We start from the raw sequence: 25,930 nt of genomic DNA on the forward strand, positions 1-25,930 counted from the left end.
ATTAACATGCTGTTAGGAGGACTAGCAAGTTACTAGCATGATCATTGAATCATCTCATTTGTACATTTTTGTACTATCTGCTTGTGCCCCATTGATCTCTGGTTCATCTGCAGATTTAATGGCAATCTTGCAGTGCCACTGAAATTAGTGCGTGGTCCACTGCAGTGCAGGTTTATTTTAGCATGGTATTTTGTCTGCGAAAAACATAAACAAAAAAACATTACATGAATAAAATGCTTTGAATATGACAAATGATATTTGGATGAAATACAATCATATAGTGTTTTTATTTGTAAAAACAGGTATAGGAAGAGTAATACATTTCTGATACATCTCATAACTAGAGTTTATAATTGAGCTTTCCATCGAAGTACAAGGTTAATCATTTAGAACGTAATACAGCAATATAGTAGTTCGATAACCTTTTCACACAGCCAGTGGAAAATTAATGCAAATAAATACATGACTGTAGACCAAATGGGACGATTTACGCAATTTAAAAGCTCATATGTGCTCTGATAGTCTATAATAAACATAACTTTTAAGACATTAGTGTGCTGAAAATTATTGTGCTGTTGCTTTGCATCAAGCTAAACAGTGAGAAGTCCTGCAGTATCACAGAATATTGGTCCATTAGCATTTCCAACCCAGTCACACATTTGTTGCTTAATATTGTGAGAGCGATGTCTTCAGATGGTTTACTGCAAGCGTTCCTTCTCCATTACATGTGTAAGCAGATACGTGCTCTGCTGTCCAAAGTCAAATCCTGGTTTCCAAGCGATTACGCCTGCTGGCAGACACTCATAGGCTATACATACAGATAAGAAGGCTGTGGTTTGTAATCTCATTGCATCAATCCTATTTCTTTGGGTTAATTCCTCCTGCTCTGACCTAATGTCAACTAAGAGGTAAAACAGCTTGTTATAATCAAGAAGAGTGCAGATAAAGAAAGATGAGCGGCAAGCTGCCCACATAGAGAAATTAAAAGGCACTTTGCTAAAAGTATCTGTCTAGCAGCTGGTTCTTCTGAGAGTGTAAAAAGCATTTTAAATGAAGAAAGCCTTTCTCACAGAAATCTAAAATCAGACGCTGTAATGCTGTCAAAATCAAACCAGTGCAATACTATAAGAAAATCACATAACTGGACACACTTCTGTTCAAAATGTGAAAAATGTTAAATTAATTCTAAATAATAATTAATCCGCATTACTTTTGTCTTAAAAAAAACGAAAAAAAAAAAAAAAAAAAAAACATTCAAGGCAAAATGACAAAGAGTCCAGAAAGGCTATGAAATCATCGTTTTTAAGCCAAAATGGTACAACAATTGATATCAGATCACACAAGGACATTGCACAGTTAATGAAAATATCTACCATATTTCCAATGATATATTCAATATTTGAGTGATAGAAGTGGTCATACTATATCAGATACACAATTAACACATCCCCATGTCTGCAACTTAAAAACACATATATTTTTGCCTTTCTGAGGAAATGTAAGGACTGTAAGGATTTGTTCATGAAGAGTTTTCAGTTTGTCAGTGGTGATCAGGAAGTAGTGAGATGTTTTGTAACACTTCCAGCCAGACTTTGTAACAAAAGAGGTATTGTTCCTGAAATCAGAGAGAAGAAACCTGTCCAGAGGATTTATGACTATATTGTATATTGAGAAGAAGGATAATGCAAAAATAATGAATAAACAAACCTACACAGTGACTGAGAAATAATGTGCACTAGTCAATTTCCCATCATTTATTTATATATTCACCTGAAGGAAGCACTCTTACTCAATGTCCTGACATACTCACCTTGGTTTGAATCATGCCGTGCCGCTGGAGTCTCATCTCCTTTACAATGCCACTCACGTTAATCTATGGCAGCAAACAGAAGAACAAACAGTACATTCAGCTCCTCATAATGTTACACTGTGTATTTAAATGAGAATTCTTTCATTACTTATCAACACAAATTTTCACTTTTGGATGACCTATTGCTTTAAGTTTGGTGCTAATGCTATGCTTGTTTAAAATACTCACACTTAGGTCTTTCTCAATTAGACTGAGGATGACGTCAGTGCAGATGAGGACTCCAGATCGGCCAATGCCTGCACTGCAGTGGACTATGATCGGCCCTTTAGTGTGAACAGCCCTCATGTAGCGCATGAAGCACACCAGCTGCTCGGAGGAGTGTGGCGTGCCATGGTCAGGCCATGTGGTGAACTTTAGATGCTTTACAAAGTGAATGTCTCCACTCTGGAAATGTACACAATTTAATGGGTTTTGAATACAAAGTTGCATAACAAATCAATAATTGAGATTTTGGGAGATTCAAAATTTAGAAGATAAACAGTTTTGTCTTATTTCCAATAGAAATATCGAAACGTTATTAAAACATGTACTATTAATGGTGGATGAACTTTTAATGATGGATTTGTTTCTTACTGTACAAACACACAGCTTTTTGCCTCACAAGAAATGAACTATCTAACACACATACTTAGTATACACTTAAATTTTGCACACAATATATATGTACATACATAACTTCACTTTGTAATATACCTGCCTACAATTGTCATTTGTATATTGTCATTCACTGTCTACATATTTGTATTTTTTATTCTTTTATTATGTGTTTTATGTTCTGTCGCTGTCATTCTGTTGTACTGCGGAGCTTCTGTCACGAAAACAAATTCCTCGTATGTGTAAACATACCTGGCAATAAAGCTCATTCTGATTCTGATTCTGATTCTGAAAACAATTATAAATAAAAAAGCATTTAAAATACATTTAAATAAAAGATTAATTCTGCATTAGAGTTCAAATAGCTGACAGAAACAAAATCCACAAGTAATCCACACAACACCAGTCCATCAGTTCATTTCTTGTGAGGCAAAAAGCTGTGTGTTTGTACAGTAAGAAACAAATCCATCATTAAAAGTTCATCCACCATTAAATGTATTACTTAAATTGTCACTTCTGGCCAAACTGGCCGATAACACTTAATAACACTTCCCCAAATGAAAAGTCCTTCCCCTGTTGTCAAAAAAACACAAAAAAGCTATATTTTGGACAAAAGAAACTGTCTTAAGCACCATTTTTAAACTAATAACGTCATAATGAAGAATTTGTTACAAACACACAGCTTTTCACTTCACAAGACGTTAACTGATGGACTGGAATTAAATACTTGTGGATTAGTGTGATGTTTTTATCAGCTGTTTGAACTATCTTTCTGACGGCACCCATTCACTGGTGAGAAAGTGATGTCATGCTACATTTCTCCAAATCTATTAGAATGAAGAAACCCATCTATATCTTGGATAGCCTGAGGGTGAGTAAATTCCCTGAAAAAAATGTTTCTGGGTGAACTATTCCTTAAGGGATGTTGAAATCATAGCGTGACTGTGATGCTTAAAAAGTGGCTTTTACAGTGAAATGGTTACAGTAAGAAAATTTCCATCAGGTACATGCTCCTAACCTCTTTTTCCACCATCTTGATGACCTTAATGTGGAAATAGTCAAGCATCTGGTAGTTATCCAGGTGGAGCTGGTAACAGCTGGTTTCTTTGGGAATGTCGAGCTTCTCGGGCCAGTACTTGTGGCATTTTACCCGGCCATGTTCTACTTCCCGAGTCATCATGGCGATAACATCAGACTTGTTCTCCCACACCATCTGCCAGAAGTTATCCTGGGTGCCAGGCAAAGGGCCCTGAGCAGAGATGTAGAAGAGCTTCTCTGTGCCCACCTTCATACGAATGTAGCTGGCATTGATGTAGCCCTCATTCCCTCCGACAGGAACACGCGTTTTATCATCTGATTGTTCAAACAGTTGAGATAAACAGGGATTGTGAATTGTGATCAATTTATCTTCATACACAGTTTGAAAAACTAAGCAATTACTTCTGCTGTAATGATAAATGTATGTTCCTCAGCCAAGAGTTTAGTACAATTGAGCTTAAACAAGCATGCATGTTATGTGGCCATAATATAAGATAAGAAAACAACAGTTAAACTCTCTATGATGGCTCAATTCCTATGGGGAAACTAAAGCACAGTGCTCATATGAAAACCAGCTGGTATAAAGGTATAAAGTTTTTCTCTTTTCAGATTCATTTAAAATCCATGCATAAGCAAACTGCTTTACTATCAAATGTATGCTTCCCAAACCACAAACAATTTTTTATTTGAAACGTAGGTAGGAGGTTTATACGAGGCCTCAGCATTCCTGTAATGAGGTGATTGCTGTTGTTGGCTTCGGTAGCCAACAGTGTTATTAATCTGCAAACCAAGAATGCAATGTTTTTGGTTTCCCCATAGAGGAGGAACAAATTGTACCGAGGTACAACAAATAGCTCCAAATAAATGAAATAAGCTCTCAAGGTCATGCTGGCTGGAAAGTCTGAAGGAGTGAACACAGGGAGCACGGTGAGAAGAATATTTTAGAGTATTCTCATGGTGATGTGTTGGTTCTTGTAGCCCATTTAGACTTGAGACTTTAACTTGCCATTTTTTTTGAATTATTTATAATTTAATTTAAATCCTGAAAGTAAATAAACGCAATGATCACTTTTTATTTATTTACATTTTTTTGTAACTAGAATTACAAAAAAACTACATCGCCTGTTTTTTTTCCGGTTTATTTCCGTTAAAACCATAACATTACATTATTACTTATTAGGGTTGGGTCCTTCAAACTTACTGTTTCAATTTTTGGGGTCAGATTTAAAATATTATTAAAATAATATTTTTTTTAAATAATAAAAAAACAATATATAATTTTAAGAATGAATAAAACACTTGTATTAAGAAAAGATGACTTAAACTAATCAAAATTGAGAGTAAACACTTTTATATCATTACAAAAAGATTATAATAATATGAATGCTATTATTTTTATAACTTACTATTCATCAAAAAATATTAAGCAAAATCAATTATTTTAAATTGTAATAATGACCCCCAAACCTCTGTAAACATATACAAATATAACAATATAATAAAAATATAATATTTTAATCTCAAACATCCTCTTTCCATATTTGACCTACATATACTACGAGTTCATCAGTCAGGCTGGTGAGTTTTAAATATTTAATTAACTATGCTAAGATTTTGTGATTTTTCACTCATTTTAGGTAGGTCCTATTTGTTAATAGCTTGTTTTGTCCTGTTAATCCAGAATCAGTAAGTGATATATATATATATATATATATATATATATATATATATATATATAAATATATATATATATAAATATATATATATATAAATATATATATATATATATATATATATATATATATATATATATAGTGAGAGTGCTGAAGGGATTGCTGTTGTAACACTTTAAAGGGGTCTGCTTGCGAAAACATGTTCAACACCTCAGAAGAGGAAAAGGGGTGAAAAACAAAACTGAGAGGAAAGGAGATAATCCAGGGGGGCATATGTGAGAGGAAGCGTATGTCACTGGGACTAGGTAAATTCGTGCGGAGCGGCCTCCACAATGGGTGGCATCATGCTTCCTGGAGAAGGTTGCAGCCCTTGAACTGCCTCCAGCAATAACAGTGGTTAAATCCCAGGGGCCTCACACTTTTCAATCCCGGGCGCTTTATTTGGGGAACAGAAGCCCAGTGAGTTGCCGTGATAATAAACAAACACTCCAGGCCAGGCTAGGGCCAGTCTGCCTCCCGCCAGCACATAAGCGCCGTATTGTGCCTATTCTGTACAGAGACCCCCTCTCTTCAATACAACTACAGCCCACTCTCTGCATACTCGTTCTGACCCTGCACATGAATGGATGTTTCCCATTAACAGTGAAAGCAGATCTATAAGTCACACATCTCCTGTTTGACTTTACGTTTGCAGCGTTCTGTGTTTTGTTTTAAACTGAGGGCAAACAACGCCTCAAGTAGCCTCTGACCTGATTACACTTCACACCAGCAAAAACTGAAACAGTACTAAGAGGATAACCATGGCTGCAGTGTGAAAATGGCACCACATGGGTGAGGAGGTCCGGAAAGCCGCAAAGAGGTGGCTGATAGAGTGTGAAATTCAGAGTCAAAGAGATGTCTACACTGGCACTGTAATCTAATATCCAGCACTGGTAGGAGACCTGGGAGTAAATAACCAGGGATTGGTTACATTTCATGTAATTGCCGTGTTATGTGTTCCATTGTTTACAGGTAAATGTATACAGGATTCAGTCCTCTGCTCACATTCCCTGTTATCTTAAACTGAACAAATGTTCTTTGCTCTGGAGTATTACTGTGAATTCACAGTAAATTTTGTTTTAGCAGTATAGCCAAACAAATCATTTAAATGTAATTAATAGTAATATATTAAAATTGTGTAATAATTAATAAATAAATAAATAAAGTTAAACAGGAGAATCATAGATTAATTTAAATCTTCACAATGAACAATGTGGGACAATATGGATGTTTTTTTTTATTTACAGTGATTTTTAACATTTTACTGTAAAAATCAGCATTTTTTTTTTTATTCTAAGAAATTAGAGTTTCCTGGCAGTGTACAGTGTGTGGTCCATGTGGTTGCAAAATGGTGTGAAATTGTACACCCAAAAATCTGTTTTATGAGAACTGAGGCTTGCAAACTGTAAAACGGCAATAAAAATTCTAACTGGGTTTGTGGTGGATTATGGGAGAAACAGAGGAACTCACAGGGCAGGATATCTCTGTATCTGTTCTTCTCCCGGTTTTCGTGTGCTTTTCCAACCAGGCAGTTGTCTGAGGGTTTCAAATGCTCTAAAGCCTATTAAAAAAAAGAGTCACACATGTTCACACTTAAATTACCATTCTTCAAATACTTTGATGTGTATTGTAGACACTATATTAGAGAGATAAACTACAGATTTATATGAAAAATATTAAAACATTAAAAAAAGATGTAGTTGTATTAATAAGCAATAAAATATAGTTGTGTGTATTGATGTCAACAGTAAGAACCCACCATAAACTCTTTGATCAGATCTTGCTTTTCTAACTGTTCAAGGGCCTGTATGAGGGCTTTGACCCTGGAGCCAGAGTACTGCCCATTCTTAGATGGAGATATCACTGCAAGCCTAGCAAGCTCCTCTTCTGACACAATAGGTCGACCTTAATATAATAAAGCCTTTTCAGGTGATTTAAGGATCTACACAAGCCACAAATCTCTACAATACATTATTTTAGAATCACACAGATGGTGAAAAATATGAGCTATGAAGATAATGTCCAGTACATTCATTTACCTGTATTAGGAACGGTCTCGGGAAGCAGTGGCTGAGAAGCATTGTTTTCATCATCACCATCCTCTTCTTCATCACTGCTCCAGCTGTCTGACTGGCTGCGCTCTGTTTTCATGGCAGATTTTTCTAGATGCTGCTTCTGGGGGTCGGTCCTGAAGGGGGTACGGGGCAGGAATGAGCAGACACCTTGACCACATTGCTATGTTCCGGGGCCTGTTATCATGCAAGGCTGATTTTCCTGCGATTTTTCCACCTAAAATGTAAAAAAGCTGCTAATTGCAAGTGCTACGTACTATAACAAGAGTGGCTTGTAGGCCAGCCTAACTAGAAGCCAAAGCTGTGATTATTGAGCCTGTATTTCATTAATGACTCTTTAGTGCCTCCCTGTGGCGGTTCCGTTTGAGAGCTATGTTAAAACAAACGAAAACAAACGAACAGAAACAAAACAAAAACTGGAATGAAATTCAGTCCTTATGACCTGGTTTATGAGCAGTCATGACACGTTGCAGACTTATTAATAAACTGACCCTTTTGTGAGGTTTTAGTTCATTCAGAACAAACTTTGAGGTCTCATACAGTCCAATACACTTGCAGCACTCTTGATACCAAATGTAATATACTACATTTAGCAGCAACAAAAAATGTGAGAAAAAAATATGGAAATTCAGTGACACTCACCTTTCCTGAAGCATGTCTGTGACTCCCAGAGATGGACAACACCTCTGACAGGTAGGTGTACAGTTTCGACTTTCCTACAGGCAAGAGATAGACAGAAAAAGGATAAAGAGAAAGAAGGGGAGACAGGTGATGAGTTAACTCTGTTCAGGACATCCTTACTGTCATCTGTGTTTCAGCGGTTTCCTTTTTGTCTACTAATCTGTTGTGGGAAGGGCTTTCAATTCACTGGAGAAAGTCGTCAGTATTTTAATTTACAAGTTCAATCTAAAGGGGTAGGGAGGGATTATACCTGCTCACATTTCCCTCCAAGACCAGGACATTCTGAGGTCTGGAAAGACACAGGATCTGCCTGTGTTTCTGTTCGTGCTGTAATATCTGCAAATGAAGTGTTAAAGCAGGAGAAGACAGTTAAATCAATGAAACCAATATCTCAGTTTCTAACAAGTGTCAGTATTAGTGTTTGAACAATATAGCTTTTTAAGGTTGGGTTGATGTAGATGTCTAGAAAGCTAAAAAGAACAGCATTTATTTGAAATAGCAATCTTAGAAATTAACTTATGAATGGTAGTGTATTTTACATAATTTACTCAATATTTAGTTACTATTATGAAAAAAGGAACTGATAAAAAAAGGATATAAACAAAAAACTTCATTATCCATTGAGAATGCTATTGGTATTAACTTGCATTTATACTGGTAAAAAAAAGAAATGTATAGGCTGAATGTACTGTAAGTCGCTTTGGATAAAAGCATCTGCTAAATGCATAAGTATAGGTGTAAGTGTACATTTATATTTAATCCATCAGTCAATACATTAATTATAAGTTACTTTTTTTTGTTTTTGTTGAATGATATATGTTGAGTGATGATGATGCTGCCACTCTAACATAACAGATGAGTTATAATGCAGAGGGAGCCACAGAGCGGGACGTACGTGTATGAGGGTTGCTGACCTGCAGAATTTGATGTGTTGAATTCCTGAGAGGCCTCAGCAGGGGAGCTGGAACCAGAGCAGGTTGTCATTGGCAGGATGTCCCTACATACCGTCAGCTGAACCGTGCCCTCTGCCTTCCGCAAAATATCCACAACTTTACTGTGGCTCAGTCCGGATACAATTATGCCATTCACCTGCAAACATACACAGATTTGGTACACATATGGTTTATCAATGAAAAATCACTGAGTGAATGGTTTGCACTTACCTCCAAAAGAATGTCACCCACTCGAAGACGACCGTCCTGCTCGGCCACACCCCCACAACAAATATCCTTCACTCTAAGTGTGCTCCCATTGGCCCCTCCCACCAGAGCAAAGCCCAGCTCCCCTTTCTCAGGCTTGGTGAACTCCACCTGGAGGATACAGCTCTGCAGAACACAGAGGAACGGGAACATTTAGTCAGTCTAAATACTAAGGCATCATTAACACTGACTGCATACAAATAAAATTGGTCTTTTAAATCCAGTCATTAGGACTGACATTTCACACTGTCATTTTTCAAGTGATGAAATCAGATCCATTTGCTCAGATTAGATGGGTCAATATTCGGGAGAACTACACCAGTGTTTTAAAGTTTTTTTTGAACAATGTTCTTAGCCATCAGGGCAAAGTCAAGGGCTGTGTGGCAGTCACATCAATTTTCTCGTTTGACCTTCAGGATAATCTCAGGAGTGGAATGTCAACCTTGACAACCTCTATTTCAATTAGGCTTTTTGTCAGTCATATTTTAGCTGTTAGTTTCACATTTCTTGTGGAATATACCAAATTCCCATTTCCAAACCGAACTTATCTGCAGCTGGGATTTTCTGTTTGCATCAACTGGCTTACTTGATTTTGAGTTAGATCATCGATGTAGTCTTCCAGCCATTTCTCCCCACACACAGTATGGGTAAATGCAGCTTAACCATCAGTGTTGCCATACCATTATCACTGTCTAAATGCTCTGCAGGTATTTCCATCACCATTTCACAAGCTGTCCCCTCAAGCCCAAAGGCAACATTGAAGGCTTGTTTCTTTTTGTCGAGTTCGATAACCCATATCCACATTGGTTTCATCAAACTTTGGCGGAACTTTATAACTAGCTGCCATCCTTCAACCATCCTCTGCTACCATGTTAAACTCAAATGAACAGCATCAGCCTAAAACAAGGCCGAGGGACAATTACCTCCTGCTCTGATGTGACAGACAGCCTTTTCCTGGATTGTATGGCACTGTCAGCAACAGGTTTAACTGTAACAGAAAATAGAGAAAGATTTTGTGTCAACAACAAAGAATTCTAAAACCAAAACTAAAGAATTTTTAAATGCAGTTCTGTAACTAAGCAGGACCATTTACTCTGAATGGTTCATCAAACTTATTCAACCAATGTCAAAGTTACACAAAAATGAAGACAAAAACAATCCAAGCACATCATCACATCCTATTCTTCATGATAAATAAGAAACCAAGATCACAACAATTTAAAACAATTCCCAAACTCACGAATGTCTCCCTCCTCTGCTGCCATTTCGGGGGAGATGAGTTGCTGACCTGCTCCGTGCTACTGTAGGTAAACTATGCTCACCTTTTCAAGCTCTTCCGGACCTCCTGGCTAGCGATCTCCTAGCAACCCGGATGCCCACTAGATCAGCTGGCCTTTATTCATCAGACACAACGAAAGCGCACTTTGATCGGCCAGAGGAGGCCATGTCCCTTGCTAATAATTAATTCCGCACCCGCTGCCCTCTGAGCAGGACATGCCATGTCTGTCAGCACAGATCTAATGCCACAATTCCCAGACAACTGAGACACAGGAAACCAAAGGCTTTACCATCGGCAGGAGCCACCTCCATGTCAGGGGACACAGGCTCTTCCAGGCGGGGGAAGACTTTTTTCTCCTTCCATTCAAACAAACCTAAAGAGGAAAAATGGTAAAGGACAAAAAGAAGATGTTTGTGGTTTGAGATGTTACTCCAGAAATCTACATTTGTATTAAAAACATCTATATAAACTTTATAGACCAACATAGGATTTTTCTTTTAAATAAACTAATAAATTATTATTAATGATTATTATTTTTAAATATGGTACTCCACAAATCACAATTTCCTTCATTTTATGTTTTTAAGAAAATATTACACAATTTTTAAACCCTATCTATAAAATTTTTAAACCCTATCTATATGTTATTTTTTATGCACATTTAATCATTTAATTTAATTTAAGACTCATTAAATAACATAAATAGTTCGCCACACCACCATCAGCAACCTAGAATCAAGGCAAGTTTATGGCAAAAACCATAAATCTTTTTGGAGAAAACAACACTCCTTTTAATGCTTTTTTGTATAAAAATTTGTGATTGAAACCAAAATAATGAAATATTATTCAGGACTGACACAGTGGGTAATGCTGACTAATAAGAGCTGACACTCCACTTAAAATGATGCAATGGCAAGTGAAGCGTGCTATGAAAGCCTAGGCTGCTCTGGAAAACCACTGGAGATGCTCTCTGCCTCATTTCTGTCACTTCAGACTAGACTGAAACGTGTCGATCACGAGCGCCATCTCAGAGCAAGCAAAAACCCTTCCCACTGACAGCCGTAGCAGTTACTTGGCCCAAGGGAAGGTTAAAGTCTACATGTAACTCCATATAATCAAAAGAATCAATAATATCAGCAAACACACAATCTTATTACAGTAAACATCAACCTTTATATTTTGTATAAATTATGAATAAACCAATTATTGCTGTAATTCAAGTAGACTCGGCTCAAACGTACCATTCCATTTATCTACTGGTATCACTGGTTGGTCATCTCTGAAACAAAGCAAACATTAAATAAAAACTTATTAAGGCAAAAACTGATACTAATTCATGTTTAAACATAATTATTCTCCATTCAAACCTCATGGCTTTGAATCGGACTTTGCGTGGGGCACTCTCACACACTTTCACAGCATCCTCCAGCATCATTCCCAGGGTGCACTTCCCACATATATAAACAATCTTGTCATTGGGCTGGATGCTGCCCTCTTCACTAGCAGGGGAGCTTGGCACCACCTCCTGGACATAAATTCCCTGCCACTTGCTGCCAATACCCCCTGTTAGCTTGATACCTGCATAAACAGATGCAAAAGGATCATCATTTTGAATTGAATGTGAAATCTTTTTGTTATATATTTATATATATGCTATAAAGCATCTCCTCACCCAGTTGTCCAGATGGAGTCTTGGGGATGACAATGTCCTGGAGGCTGTCGGGAGGCGGCGGAGGGAGTAGATTTTGCACAGCTCTGCCCAGCACCATGTGCAGTCTTTTAGAGGAAGACCTGAGGATGCTAATAACCACATCATCTGTCACGCTGGTCACATTGTGACCGTTTACCTAAAATGAGATAATGCCAATTCAAATCACTGACAACACAATCTTATGAAATCTTCAGAAAGGGATGGTCATAAAAGCATAACTGTGATTGTGTTTCTAATGGTGGAAAAAGTGGTACCATGACAAGCCTGTCTCCAGCCCTAAGTCTGCCATCTGCTTTGGCTGGATTATCTAGGATCTCCTGGACATAAAAGCAGTTGTCCAGTTTACTCCTGGTTATTGTAAAACCAAAACTGCCACACCATGATTTGGTCAGTGAGACATTCAGTTCAAACTCCTTCAACATGTCCTAAAGGAAGAAGAAAAGAGATGCTGAACAACTAGGCTATGCTAACAATAATTATAATTTAATAAACTTTATTTGATAAAGCGAGCTTCTCAATGGCACTTACACAGAAAAAAGAAAAACATAAATAGCAAAAATAAATAAAACAATAAATTAAGCAGGTAGTGAATTCCAAAGTTTTGAAGCTTAAACCAGCTCTGAAACGTATGCTAATCTAATGGCTTGTACATCTGTAGGCAAATGCAATCAGACTTTACCCTTTGGGGATCTTCGTCATCCTCCTCTTCATCATCATCATCCCAGCCGTTGTTGTTTCTGGCTGAGGGGAGGGTAAACTGGTCAGGAGGTTTCACTGGTGATGACGCTTGAGTTGCTTGCTGGTAGGATGGAGGTGTGCTTAACAGTGATGGGGAAAGGGCCGGTGGTGGTGGTGGAGGTTCATTGGAGACAGCATTGCTGCAGCTTGGAGGTGAGGGTGCTGTGGTGGTGATGGTCAAGTATTCCTCATCAGCTATGATGGTCAGTCCATTAGCTGTGAAACTTGTCATGTTCTCTTCCACACCTTCAGTTGTGTGACTGTGATAAGAAATGTATATTTGTAACACATTTTCGTTTTTCAAGACCATTTTCTTGTATTAAGCAGTGAAGAAAGATCATAAGTTTGATTAAATATAAGGCAGCGCAACTGATTATTACAAGAACTATTTCTTGAGTATCAAATTAGTATATTATAATGATTTCTAAAGGATTGATTCACACTGATGACTGGAGTAATGGCTGCTGAAAATTCAGATTTGCCATGAAAGGAATAAACTACATTTTAACACATTAAAATATAAAGAAGTTCATTTAAATTTTAACGATGTTTTGAGATATGATATTTTTGATCAAAAATATGCAGCCTCTGTGAGCAAAAGAGAAAAATATTAAAACATCTTTCAAACTCCAATCTTTTGAAAGGTATTGTATCTCAAGCACTTTATTCTCAAAACCAAAAATAAAATTTGATCGCATTTAGACAAAATGTTAGGAACTTATTGATCATTTAATAGGTGATATCACATAGAAATAAACAAGCCTTTACCTGGTACAGGCTGAAACATGGTTAGTTGAGATGGTATCATTTTTTAACTCTTGCTGATGGGTTGCAATTGCTGTTTCAGGGGCGGCTGGAGTTGGTGCAAGGTTGGCTGTTGTCACTTTAACAGTGCTTGGTGTTGGGGGTGGGGCTTTGCTCTCAAGCCCCTCCCCCATTCTGGCATGAGGTTTAGGTTCTCCAGCTTCAGCTGAGGATGGATGTGGAGGTAGGGGTGGAGGAGCTGATATATTCGTATCCAGCAGCTCAGTATCTGGTTTCTGTTGGGCCAGTGGAATCTCCTGGGTTTTCTCTGGGGAAATTTCTTTCTTTAGACCCACCTCTATCACCCGCTTCTTGAGGAGTTCACTAAAATCTGGGGCAACAGACCTTATCTGCAGGTCTAGAGACCTAGATCTCAGTGCACGGGTTTGAAGTGTGTCATGACCCTGTCAAAAAAGGATGTGAGTTTGAAAAATAACTTGTAAATTTTAGAGTTGTTTGCAACTATGTAGAAAAAGGATGTTACCAGAGAGGTCTCAGTATCTGTATGTTTATCCTGTGAAGTTCTGCAGATTGATAGCCTGATCTCAGACGGAGATTTTTGGAGGAGATGCAGAACTTCCTGTGGTAATACAAAGACATACATTACTATTAAAAAGTCAACATTTTCAATGATTTTGATTTGATTTATTTGACCAAAAATGAAGTAAAAACAGTAATTTGTAAATTTTGACTTTTAAAAATATACAAAATACCAATATATTAACAAGTCTGTAATTATATTATATTACAGTTTTTCTCAGTCGCTTTGGTACATTTCTCTAATCATTCTTGAGATTTGCAAAACAGTAAGTGCATTTCTCAAAACAACTCGTACAAATATCAAAACACAATGGATGACCTGCAAAAGCCAGTCTCTTGCTCAAAATCCTTAGTTCATCTCTCAAAAATAAATATCTGTGTCAATGAACATGTCAGTGCCATCAGAATGACAAGTCCTTGTGTCATAGTTTACGGATAAGACAGTCAAATTGCTTAGTCATGTTGTCAACATAACTGATGTATGTTCTGATGTAAACTACTGTATTGAACAGTATGCCATATGCTTATGTATGCCATATATCCATTTCAAAACTACACATTTACACATTACTGTTTGTGGGATGTTGATTGAAAGAGACTGGATAGAATTCCCAGTTACACTTTTACTAGTGGTCTGACCAAAAAAATAAAAAAATAAAAAATACTTTTACAATGCCATTGTGATATAGAAAATGAAATATGGGAACAAAGATGAAAATAATTCCATTTTCAGAATTTGTAACTCTTGTGTTGTCCTTTGTCTGTACAGTATAAGCTTTCCTACTGAAGATTCATGAGATGAACCTTTGAGCTATTTCAGAGAAATGGTTTATCATTGGTTTATCATCTACATTCTCTTCATTAGTAAAGATTCACTTGCACAATTCATGCCAAATTGACAAAACATCTAATAATAGTGTGTAAAAATACAAATAAAAAGTGTGCTTGGCAGTTTGTGACAACTAGATTAACCATTTTGCATTTAATGACTTATACGATGAACTAAAGACTAGATGTTTTGGGGGGTAAGACTATTGCACAGAAAACTGTATAATACATTTTGAGCAACATGACATTAGCAACTGATAATGTAGGAAACCGCAGATAAATGTGCGTAATCAATTGCATGAATGTACAATAGCAATCGCAACTTGTTCAAAAGAATGAGAAACTGGTTTTATGATGTGTATTAATGACTAGATGATGTGGAGGTTGTACAAGTAGTTTTGAAAATTTCATTTCTGTTTTGAAAAATGCACCAAAGTGACTGAGAAAAACTGTATTAGATGTTTTGTCAATTTGGCATGAATTGTGCAAGTGAATCTTTACTAATGAAGAGAATGTAGATGATAAACCAATGATAAACCATTTCTCTGAAATAGCTCAAAGGTTCATCTCATGAATCTTCAGTAGGAAAGCTTATACTGTATAGACAAAGGACAACACAAGAGTTACAAATTCTGAAAATGGAATTATTTTCATCTTTGTTCCCATATTTCCTTTTCTATATCACAATGGCATTGTAAAAGTATTTTTTATTTTTTTATTTTTTTGGTCAGACCACTAGTAAAAGTGTAACTGGGAATTCTATCCAGTCTCTTTCAATCAACATCCCACAAACAGTAATGTGTAAATGTGTAGTTTTGAAATGGATATATGGCATACATAAGCATATGGCATACTGTTCAATACAGTAGTTTACATCAGAACATACATCAGTTATGTTGACAACATGACTAAGCAATTTGACTGTCTTATCCGTAAACTATGACACAAGGACTTGTCATTCTGATGGCACTGACATGTTCATTGACACAGATATTTATTTTTGAGAGATGAACTAAGGATTTTGAGCAAGAGACTGGCTTTTGCAGGTCATCCATTGTGTTTTGATATTTGTACGAGTTGTTTTGAGAAATGCACTTACTGTTTTGCAAATCTCAAGAATGATTAGAGAAATGTACCAAAGCGACTGAGAAAAACTGTAATAGTGTGTAAAAATACAAATAAAAAGTGTGCTTGGCAGTTTATGACAACTAGATTAACCATTTTGCATTTAATGACTTATACGATGAACTAAAGACTAGATGTTTTGGGGGGTAAGACTATTGCACAGAAAACTGTATAATACATTTTGAGCAACATGACATTAGCAACTGATAATGTAGGAAACCGCAGATAAATGTGCGTAATCAATTGCATGAATGTACAATAGCAATCGCAACTTGTTCAAAAGAATGAGAAACTGGTTTTATGATGTGTATTAATGACTAGATGATGTGGAGGTTGTACAAGTAGTTTTGAAAATTTCATTTCTGTTTTGAAAAATGCACCAAAGTGACTGAGAAAAACTGTAACAGAATTGTTAATGTACAAATAAATATATGTATACAAATATACAAATACTGAATCTAGTTATTTTTCTCTCACTCTGCTTTGATGCATCAGATCTTGAAATGCTAAATATAAACAATATATCCTTTACCTCATAGGAAAGGCCTCTGACAGATTCTCCATTGACAGCCAGGATTATGTCTCCAACCTTCAGAAGCCCACAATCCCCTGCAGGCTGACCAGAAGAAAGGCTCTTAATATGCACCATGCTGCCCTCATGTGGACCCAGCTCAGATATGATGAAACTGAACCCCAGACTACTGAGACTCGTCTGTAGCGTCACCTCCAGGATGTTATCTGCCACAAAGAAAGAGCAGAACTCTCCCAATTTATAGTTTATAATCAGACTCACACACATTACAATCAGTTATATTTAACAGTTAAAGGATAGTTCATCCAAAATTGCAAAATAAATAAATAAATAAAATACTTCTGTGGTAATTACAGTATACCCTGGTCAGTCTTTAATATAATAAAAGTACTCCAAGATTCTGAAATTAATATTTTTAATAAATCAGTCCATTCAGTTCACAAGGCCAGTCTGAAAGATTTTTTTTTACAGAATGAACTGATCCGGTTAACATATTTTTTGTATTTCCGGTTTTCTTTTTAATTTTAGTTGAGGTTTTAGCAATTTTGTTGTGTGCTTTTATAAGTTTTAGATTTTTTTTTATAATTCTATTTAGCTTTATTTTTATTTTAGTTTCAGTATTAGCATTCATAATACTTTCAACTTTTATTCAATTATTTATTTCACTTACTTACCAAAATTAATCTAATTTCATGACATTTTAAGTATATCTTATATATTTTTTGTAATTTATTTCCATGATCAAAAAATATTTTTATTAGTTTTATTTGATCATAAGACATCGGAATATTTGTAATATAGTCAAACGGACTGCTTTTATGGTGATTTTGCAAATTTTTTTAAAACCTTGAAATTCCTGGACCTTATTATCTTTCATTATATTCATTATAAATTGTATCCAGGATATTTCAAAAAATTTAAATTTTCTGTGTACTGTGATGACAGAATTTTCATTTTTGGATGTGCTATGGATAGACTCTTTTGATGCAAAACGTATGCCAGTGCAAACATTTAAATTATGATGTAATATGTACATAAAAACAATGTTCCTCCGGACAAACTGTAAATTTGGCTGTATCTTTGAGATACATGGGTCCTGGCAGCTAGCACAGTGTAGCTGTCAGATTCAGTTGAAATGTTTTACATTGTTTTCTCCCCCTCTCTGATCCCCGTCTCACCATCTGACACAAAGCTGAAGTCTTTGGCCCTGACAGACAAGGCCGTTTCCATGGTCACATCTCTCCTCAGGGGGGTGGGCGTGCTTTGCACACTGAGTGGTGAAGGAGATCTCTGTCTCTCCATCGTGGATGAGACACTGTCCAGCACCACTGGAGGCTCTCGTTCCAGAACCAGGCTCACCACCTGATAATAACACCGTCATTAAAGCAACATGTTTTCTTAATTTATCATACTGGCTGCTGCACACAGCTATAGTGAACATACTCACGTCATCAGTCTTCTTAACACAAGACCTGTTACCTAACCAGTGCGTGTGGCTGAAGATTGTGTGGCTGCTCAGCTTAAGTGTAATAGTGTGTCAGTATAACTACGCAGGCCTCAGCGTCATACCCCAGAAAATCTAATTAGCCCAGACAAAAATAACGACCAACACGTATGCTTTCATTTCAGATCTTTCTTTTGTGCTGTCTGAAAACCCGGAAGACACAAGGGTTGATGATGTTGTTGTCCTAAAGCAACTGACATGCTGAAGAGAGGAGCACAGGCCCTTCAGACATAATGTGACCTTCAGCTCGCCCTTGTTCTAGAGTTCACATCTTACAGCAGCTACTTCTCAAAATGTCAGCTAAGTTTAAATGAAAGCAACTGCTCTTTAACTGTTCGCAAAAACAAACTTAATGTAAGTGCTGTGTTACTCAAGACACATGTCAACATATAGTAGTATAAAAAGTACATAAGTAGTTTAAAAGCATCTCTGAAAAAAGATAGCACTTTATATACAGTATGAAAAAAAGGTAACTGTCTTACATAATATCCGAAACATGGGTGTTAGTGTTCTACTGTGGGCTCAATCATATCCAGTTACATAAACGGTTGTGATTGTACCACTCAGAAGTAATGCAAACACATATCATTACCTCCCCTGTCCTCTTCAGGCACTCTACCGCCTGCCTGTGTGTGACGGCACGCAGGTTACAGCCATCCACCTCCAGCAGCCTGTCACCTGCCACACATACAAGACGTCATTGAGCTGGCAACACCAATCATGCGTCATCATAACCAGTCAGGGTGTTGCATATTCATGCTCATTAGCATGTTAGAGACACATCTGAGTCATGTTTGTACAGCGTCAAGGAGATAATATGCATAAAATAAATATGCATAGAACACACTAAAAACCGGAACCACTACCGTTTGAAAGTTTAGTGTCTGGACAGTTCTTTGTTTTTTAAATGAATTAATATTTCATTCAGGAAGATGCATTAAATTGATCAAAAGTGACAATAAATTAATTATTTCAAATTTGGATTTATAAAGTAGTACTGTACGTAATGTTACAAATTAAAATTAAATGCCATTCTTGAATACTTGATTGAAAACAATTTTCACAAAACAATTTAGCAGTACAATGTTTTCAGCATTGATAACAATAATAAAAACTATTCTTGAGCACCAAATTAAAATGTTAGAATGATTTCTGAAATATCATGTGCCATCGAAGACTGGAGTAATCACTGCTTAAAAAGCAGCTTTACCATCACAGGAATAATTACATTTTAAACTATATTCAAATAGAAAAAAAAATAAATAAATAAATTGAAATAATATTTTACAATTCTAAGAAACGTCTGACTGAAAGATTATTTTTATCTGAATACCAGGTTTTATAATTGGTAATGATGGATCTTTACCTATCTGTATTCTTCCATCTTGATTTGCAGCTCCTCCTGGGATCAAGCTTATGATGTAGATTCCACCATGATGTACATTAGTGTTGATTCCCCCCTACAAATCATTAAAATAGTAACATACTCCATGTTTTATGATTTTGAGAAATGACATGAACTCCACACAGAGTAAAAACTCACAGCAACACTGATTCCCAAGCTGCTGTTGATCTTTCTGAGCTCCATGTAGATTACTTCACCTGGCTTTGAACTGAAGCTGGAAGAATTATTAGACATTCTTTCCTGCAAAGGATGAACAATAAAAACATATTTTGGTTAATTTTTGTTCATGTCAGATGTTTTTTTAATAAACTGGACAAACTGCCTCACAATGACAATCACAACCACACCTGAAAATCCAGAATCCGCACCACAGGTATGTGCAGCCTTTTGCCCATTTTGGGAGCCATGATGTTGGAGAGGGTCTCCTCCAACTCCTCCATCACAGGCCTGTACTCTGCACTCAGGGTGCTTTGAGAACCAAATCCTCTTTCCAGCATCATCCCTAAATTACTTGTAGCCAGTGATGTCTTACTGTCCCGGAGATCCTCTACTCAGGAACAAAACATGAAAACATTTTAAATGTGTAATTCCTACCACCAAATGTACCATAATTGCAAAAATACAGATGCACAGTAATGCCTTACTGCCAGGATAGGATAATGTGTTTTAATATAAAGTGCACAGTTCATTTTTAAAAGTGAAAATATAAAGACAGATCATATGTAAATAATTGGTACAATATGAAGACATACGTTTGGGTTGGGACACTATGAGCTCCACTTCATCTGGGCTGCTCTGCAGTATGACAGCAGCTATATTAAACGTCACCCCCTCTAGACTGATCTTATTCAGAGAGATCAGCCGACCACCTAAACACAAACAAAAGAAAATAAGTCTTTTTCATTTCTTTTCTTTTTGGAATAAAAGAGGGAAAATGTTCCGGATTTTACCGGGTCTGATTCTGCCGTCCCTGTCAGCTGGCCCGTCGGGAACGATGGATGCTATGAAAATTCCCAGATCTAACTTCCCAGTGTTATCCTCGGCGACTATTACAAAACCTTTTCATCAAAAGTGATACATCAGTATTCAAAAGCTTCACATTATACAAAAGATGCATGTTCATTTTCACTCACCGAAACCAAGTTTTGGATCCTTCTTTAAAGTAACACAGATGATTTCTCTCTCTGGGGTTGTTCTTGTGGGTGTGTCCACTAAAACAAATAAAACCAGATTTAAAATAGATATAATATAATAAACACATCCACTTTCTCATGTAATATTGAAAATAACTTTTATGTTTTATGTTGCATGTTATTAAGTTGAAATGTTGTTTATAATCAGCTCCCATGAGGTCACAGATCTTATATAAGCTAATCATTAAAAGTCAATGTCAAACTTTATCATTAAAACCAGAGAAAGCGTCACTGTTTACCTCTTATAGACGAGATAGTGGAATGAACCTCTGAGTCCTGCTTTTGCAAAGAGACATTGGACATGATGCGATAGACTGGAGGACTGAAATTTTCTGGAGGGCTGCAGGCAATAATGATGAACACGATATGAGAGATATTTCGTTTTGTATTGTGATTTTAATAATGCTCAGAGCAGATCCATCAACACACCTGTTGCTTGGGCTCTGGTCTTTCAGTTCACTTGGGGTTCTTGGTTCAGGAATGTAATTTACTTCATTCTGTTGCTGAATCCGAACTCCAATCTTTGCTGGCAGGTCGTTGCAAGACTTGCTTATGGAGTCATTCGGTAATCCATTCAAACCAATATTGTTGAGCACAATCTCCGAGCAAGACAGCCTCTTTATTTGATTGTGTCGAACGCGACATATTGATGTATATTTTGCCACGTTATCGTCTAGGTTGAAATATGACAGAAATAACTAACTACAAGTTGGCAAACAAACAAATCTTTGTATCTTTGTAAAATGATAAAATAATAGAAATAATGTAACTATTGAAAATGTTAATCGAGTCCACTCAAGCATCTTAATTGTTTTTTATTAAAAAGCAATCAACTTCAAATGGCTCTGTATATAGAAATAATTGTTCACACCTGAGGCTAAACAGTAGGTCAGCTGCCGAGAGGTCATCTCACTGTGAAACTTGTGCTGGGCTGAGCAGAGGTTCAGGAGGTACTGTGTGATCTTTGAGCTCTCTGTCACAAATGAGTGCTTCTTCCCACTCGGGCTGCACTCGATGGTAAATTTTCGTCTCTATGACAGGATTAATGGAGAATATTAAAACCTTAAACCAAAACATCATGAACTTCAAACAACATGTTACTGGATTTCACAGAGTATCAAAAAATACCTAAATAAACCAATAAACCACACAAATAATAACTCACACTTGTTGAGAGACTGTCTGTCTCTGTCCAGTGAAATTTGCGGCTTAACACACGAGAATGGTTCTTGACTTCATAAACCATAATTCCTTTGGCACAAATTCCCAAAATCAGCTCTCCAATAATAGGTTTCCTTTCACGGGCAACTCTGTGGAACAGCACTCCATACTCTGGCAGCTGCTGTGCAAACTATAAAGGCAAGAAAGACACAGGAGGTACTGATAAACTAGGCATTTATGAGCATTACAAGAGTATTTTTAACATGAGTGACTCTAACTGAAGACCAAAAGAAATAACCTTTAAGAACTCCATCTCAGCAGCCTCTGGAAGCATGTGAGCATTATTGGCATGTAACCTTGGCATCTCCTCTCTTAAACGGGGCAAGGCCACTTTCTCTATGACTCTCTTAGAGATGTACTGCTCCATTTGGAAATAGTTCTTCCCATAAACCTGAAAAAGTCAGTGTGATATATCTTAACATACAGTCTAGTTGGATTGGTTGAAAGTTCAAATGTTCATTAATATCTCACTCACTTCAGGCAAATAATCTCCAAACTCAGCCTGCAGTGCTAACGCAGCAAGAAACAATGCGGTCTCTTCATTACAGTACACTCTGTCCTCCAGAACGTCCCTCCTCAGCTGGAGATAATATTGGTGTCGTGTAAGTCTATGCCTTTTAAAATAATTCAACAAAAACAAACAGTGAGCATTATTAGCACTGCAAACAATTAGATATAATGCATTAAAGACCACATTAAATAATTTGACAAGTTTTTTGGTAAATTTTCCAATCACACAAAATTAGCACACCTGAAAAACAAAAGATACGTAGGAAAAATAGTTTACTGTTGAATCAAAAATATAAAAAGATGAAGTCTGCCTGATGAAGATCAGTGGACTGAAACTGCTTCTGTTTGTGACATTAAACTTCAATATTTTACTTTTCAGAATATGGTTAATTTTCCAGGAAGATAAAGACTTCTTTAATGTGTTAAAAGTATGGGTTCAGTAAGTTTAAAAAAAAAAATTATGTTTTTGAAATCTCTTGAGTCTCGTATTTTCACCAAGGCTGGATTTCATTTTAAATAAATTTTCTATTTTAATTTATTTTATAATGTATGGTTTGGTGCTTAAGAAACATTTATTATTTTTATGTTGAAAGATTGTTGAAAATGGTTGTGTGGCCTACTTCTGTTGTGGACAACGTGACACATTTTTTTTCAGGATTCTGAAACTTTCAATAGAAAGTTTAAGACTACAGTATTTATTAATATATATATCAAAATCAAAATCATAGCAAGAACAATGGCCCGTCAATTGCATGAAAACAATGGTAAAAAGTGAAATGTTTTTGCAGGGGTATGTAAAAACATGTTCTGTGTGAACGGCCCCAAAGAGAGTAGAAAAAGACGTACAATATATAGGAGATGTCATCAGGGAAAAATTTGACACGGAGAAAAAGCGTAAATGGCGCAGAAGCCACTTTCTTCCAGTAATCTGGGGCAACCTTTGAGATTTTTGTCTCAGGGTCCAAAAAGAAAAATTCACCATCTAAATGAGAGAAAAATGTAATTAATTCTCAATGACTTATGTAAGGCAGTTCAAAGTATACATTACAAACACTCATTCATTTTACAGTCATTAAAACCACACAAGAGAGCACACAAAGATATATATAAAGACTGAATTACCATCAGTGAAAGCAAGGCCAAAGTAAAAGTGCTCAACAAGGTTAGCGTGTGCCACAACCATGTCGAAGACATCTCTCCCGCGGGACTTGATGTCACATTTCACTGCCACACATTGTTCATTTGGCATTATCACATTAACCTCCCTTTGAGACAAGCCTGACTTGCCTTTCTTTGACTGCATTGATCAAGAAAGAAAAAGAGAAGAAGCTAAACATACAAAGACAACCTGCAATAAAGCTGCACAGAAGTCCTAAACACTTAAAACTTAAATTAATTATATACAGTATGCAACCAAAAACACTAAAACATAGTTTACCACTATAGATCCCGGCAGCTCTAAAACTATTTGAGGTTCATCAATCATCCTGGTAAATTCAGGTCCCAGACTCTAAAACATAGAAACACGCAATTAACCACATAGGATGCAGCATACATATCATTGTCCAGCACAGATGCTAAGCACATTACCTTAGCTTTCCTTTGGGAGAGACTGATTGCAGACTCAGTAATAGTGATACAGGGACTGGAAGGCCGGGCTTCACGTTTGGGAACGTTGAGACATGTACTTTGTGACAGGCAACAACTTGTACTTTGTCTGTGGTGAAGCCCCAGTGGAATTCCGGGATAACATTAGAGATTGACACTATAGCTCAATACACAAACAAACACAGCACTAATAGCTAATAGCCTGATCATATATTTAGAAGTGCAAAACAATACTACTAACCTGGTTGAGCTCTGATAGGATGTAGTCTGACTAGGTCTACTTCTGAGAGACCAGGTTTTCTGTTGTAGGGAAATTCCTGAGGAAAAAAACAGCTAGACTGAATATTGAAATATTGCTGTAGGACTATTTCTAAATGCTCTGCTGTAAAGAGAGTGAAAAAAATATTTAGAAAATTGAACATGCATTTTTATACATTATACATTAGATTTTATGCATTAAAATTATATTTATTTATTTTGCATACAGCAACAATGGATTCACTAAACATCTAAACGTGATATTAGCTACTGTTTAAAAAATCTACAAAATTTATATTTTTATTCAGCAAGGATGCATTAAACTGATCAAGGGGCAGTAAAGACATTTCTAATATTACAAAAGATTTCTTTTTGAAATAAATGTTGTTCTGTTTATTCTAACTTTACCATTCATCAAATACTTTTTTTTTTCTTGAGCACCAAATCAGCATTAGAATGACATCTGAAAGATAATGTGACACTAAAGACTGAAGTAAAGACTCAGATTTGCCATCACATATATTAAAATAGAAAACAGCTTTTTAAAAAAATAATATTTCACTGTTTTACTGTATTTTTAATTAAATTAACTCAGTCTTTGTGAGCATAAGAGACTTTCTTTAAGAAACATAAAAAAGTTAACAGCCCCCAAACTTTTAGATGCTACTGTATGAGCTTACCTTGCTTTGGCTCGGAGTCTTGCTTTGGCTCGGATTTGCGTGTTTCTCCTGAAGCTCCGTTCCCCTCTGTATAACCAGGATATGGTCCACGCTTACCTGTTCAACAGAGACCTGATAAGTGACCACATGCAATGTATACTGTACATCCACTGTATACACAGCAGTTTATAATGCACATGGTTGCACAAGGAACCTCTGGAAAACAGCCAAACATGAGATCACTACGCTTTACATTACAGTTTGTGTTTAGCATCAGCGCTTTGAGCCTGATTACAACCTTTTGTAATCCCATGTTCGGTTTAAGTTAAACCGTTAATCCTATTCTGGACAATATTTTATTGGTGCAGTGGAGCGGTCTTACGTACATGTTAGTCAAACCTGCAGGGTTTTAACTAATTAAATTTTTAGGATAAACATTATAATCCAAGGAATATGTCGGGATTACCACTGAAATGGTTAGTTGAGGACAGCGTTGAAGACAAATATCTGGCATCAACACCCACTTAGACTAGTTATACAAAGGATCTGACGTGCACAGACTGTAACATGACAGGCTAAAACTCTTCTATAAATACACACTACAACAACTAATTTGCAGACTTATCAAACATCAAGTCACATGCAGTATATAAACATTTTTAAACATTCAATTAATTCAAATATAAAAATAACAATTTAAAATATTAAAAAGAATAATATTCAGCCTATGTTCAGCTTTTCATACTCGAACGTATTTGACAACACTGCTTTACAATTTCACAACTATAAGAACATAAAAGGATGAAATTCTGTGATTGAAAGGAATTCCTACCATGTAGTCTTTCTCTG

The 25,930-nt window shown here is 36.4% G+C and overlaps 1 protein-coding gene across 2 annotated transcripts; it reads right to left on the reverse strand.

Annotated features, from left to right (window-relative positions):
* Window positions 1-257: 257 nt before the first annotated feature.
* ptpn20 (protein tyrosine phosphatase non-receptor type 20) lies at window positions 258-24,353 on the reverse strand. Of its 2 annotated transcripts, XM_052571880.1 has the most exons (39): window positions 24,147-24,353; window positions 23,995-24,066; window positions 23,679-23,853; window positions 23,403-23,538; window positions 22,522-22,660; window positions 22,285-22,437; window positions 21,991-22,176; window positions 21,697-21,856; window positions 21,255-21,498; window positions 21,065-21,165; window positions 20,766-20,843; window positions 20,583-20,690; window positions 20,385-20,501; window positions 19,980-20,179; window positions 19,771-19,872; window positions 19,594-19,687; window positions 18,820-18,905; window positions 17,902-18,085; window positions 16,724-16,929; window positions 14,183-14,278; window positions 13,663-14,102; window positions 12,836-13,154; window positions 12,411-12,581; window positions 12,118-12,292; window positions 11,813-12,023; window positions 11,687-11,724; window positions 10,735-10,818; window positions 10,090-10,154; window positions 9,131-9,292; window positions 8,882-9,056; window positions 8,218-8,303; window positions 7,929-8,002; window positions 7,254-7,402; window positions 6,974-7,119; window positions 6,685-6,775; window positions 3,483-3,817; window positions 2,039-2,254; window positions 1,811-1,873; window positions 258-1,615 (listed from the first exon to the last, which is right to left on the reverse strand). In XM_052571880.1, exons 2-39 carry the CDS (start codon window positions 24,040-24,042, stop codon window positions 1,541-1,543), a joined length of 5,688 nt encoding a protein of 1,895 aa, XP_052427840.1. In that variant the 5' UTR covers window positions 24,043-24,066; window positions 24,147-24,353; the 3' UTR covers window positions 258-1,540. The 2 variants fall into 2 exon arrangements, with proteins under 2 accessions (XP_052427840.1, XP_052427841.1); XM_052571881.1 differs by lacking the exons at window positions 258-1,615; window positions 1,811-1,873; window positions 2,039-2,254; ... (1 more) ...; window positions 6,685-6,775; window positions 6,974-7,119 and having other exon boundaries at window positions 7,332-7,503.
* Window positions 24,354-25,930: the final 1,577 nt, after the last annotated feature.

Source organism: Carassius gibelio, chromosome B13 (genome assembly GCF_023724105.1).
Source record: "Carassius gibelio isolate Cgi1373 ecotype wild population from Czech Republic chromosome B13, carGib1.2-hapl.c, whole genome shotgun sequence".
NCBI classification, from domain to species: Eukaryota; Metazoa; Chordata; class Actinopteri; order Cypriniformes; family Cyprinidae; genus Carassius; species Carassius gibelio.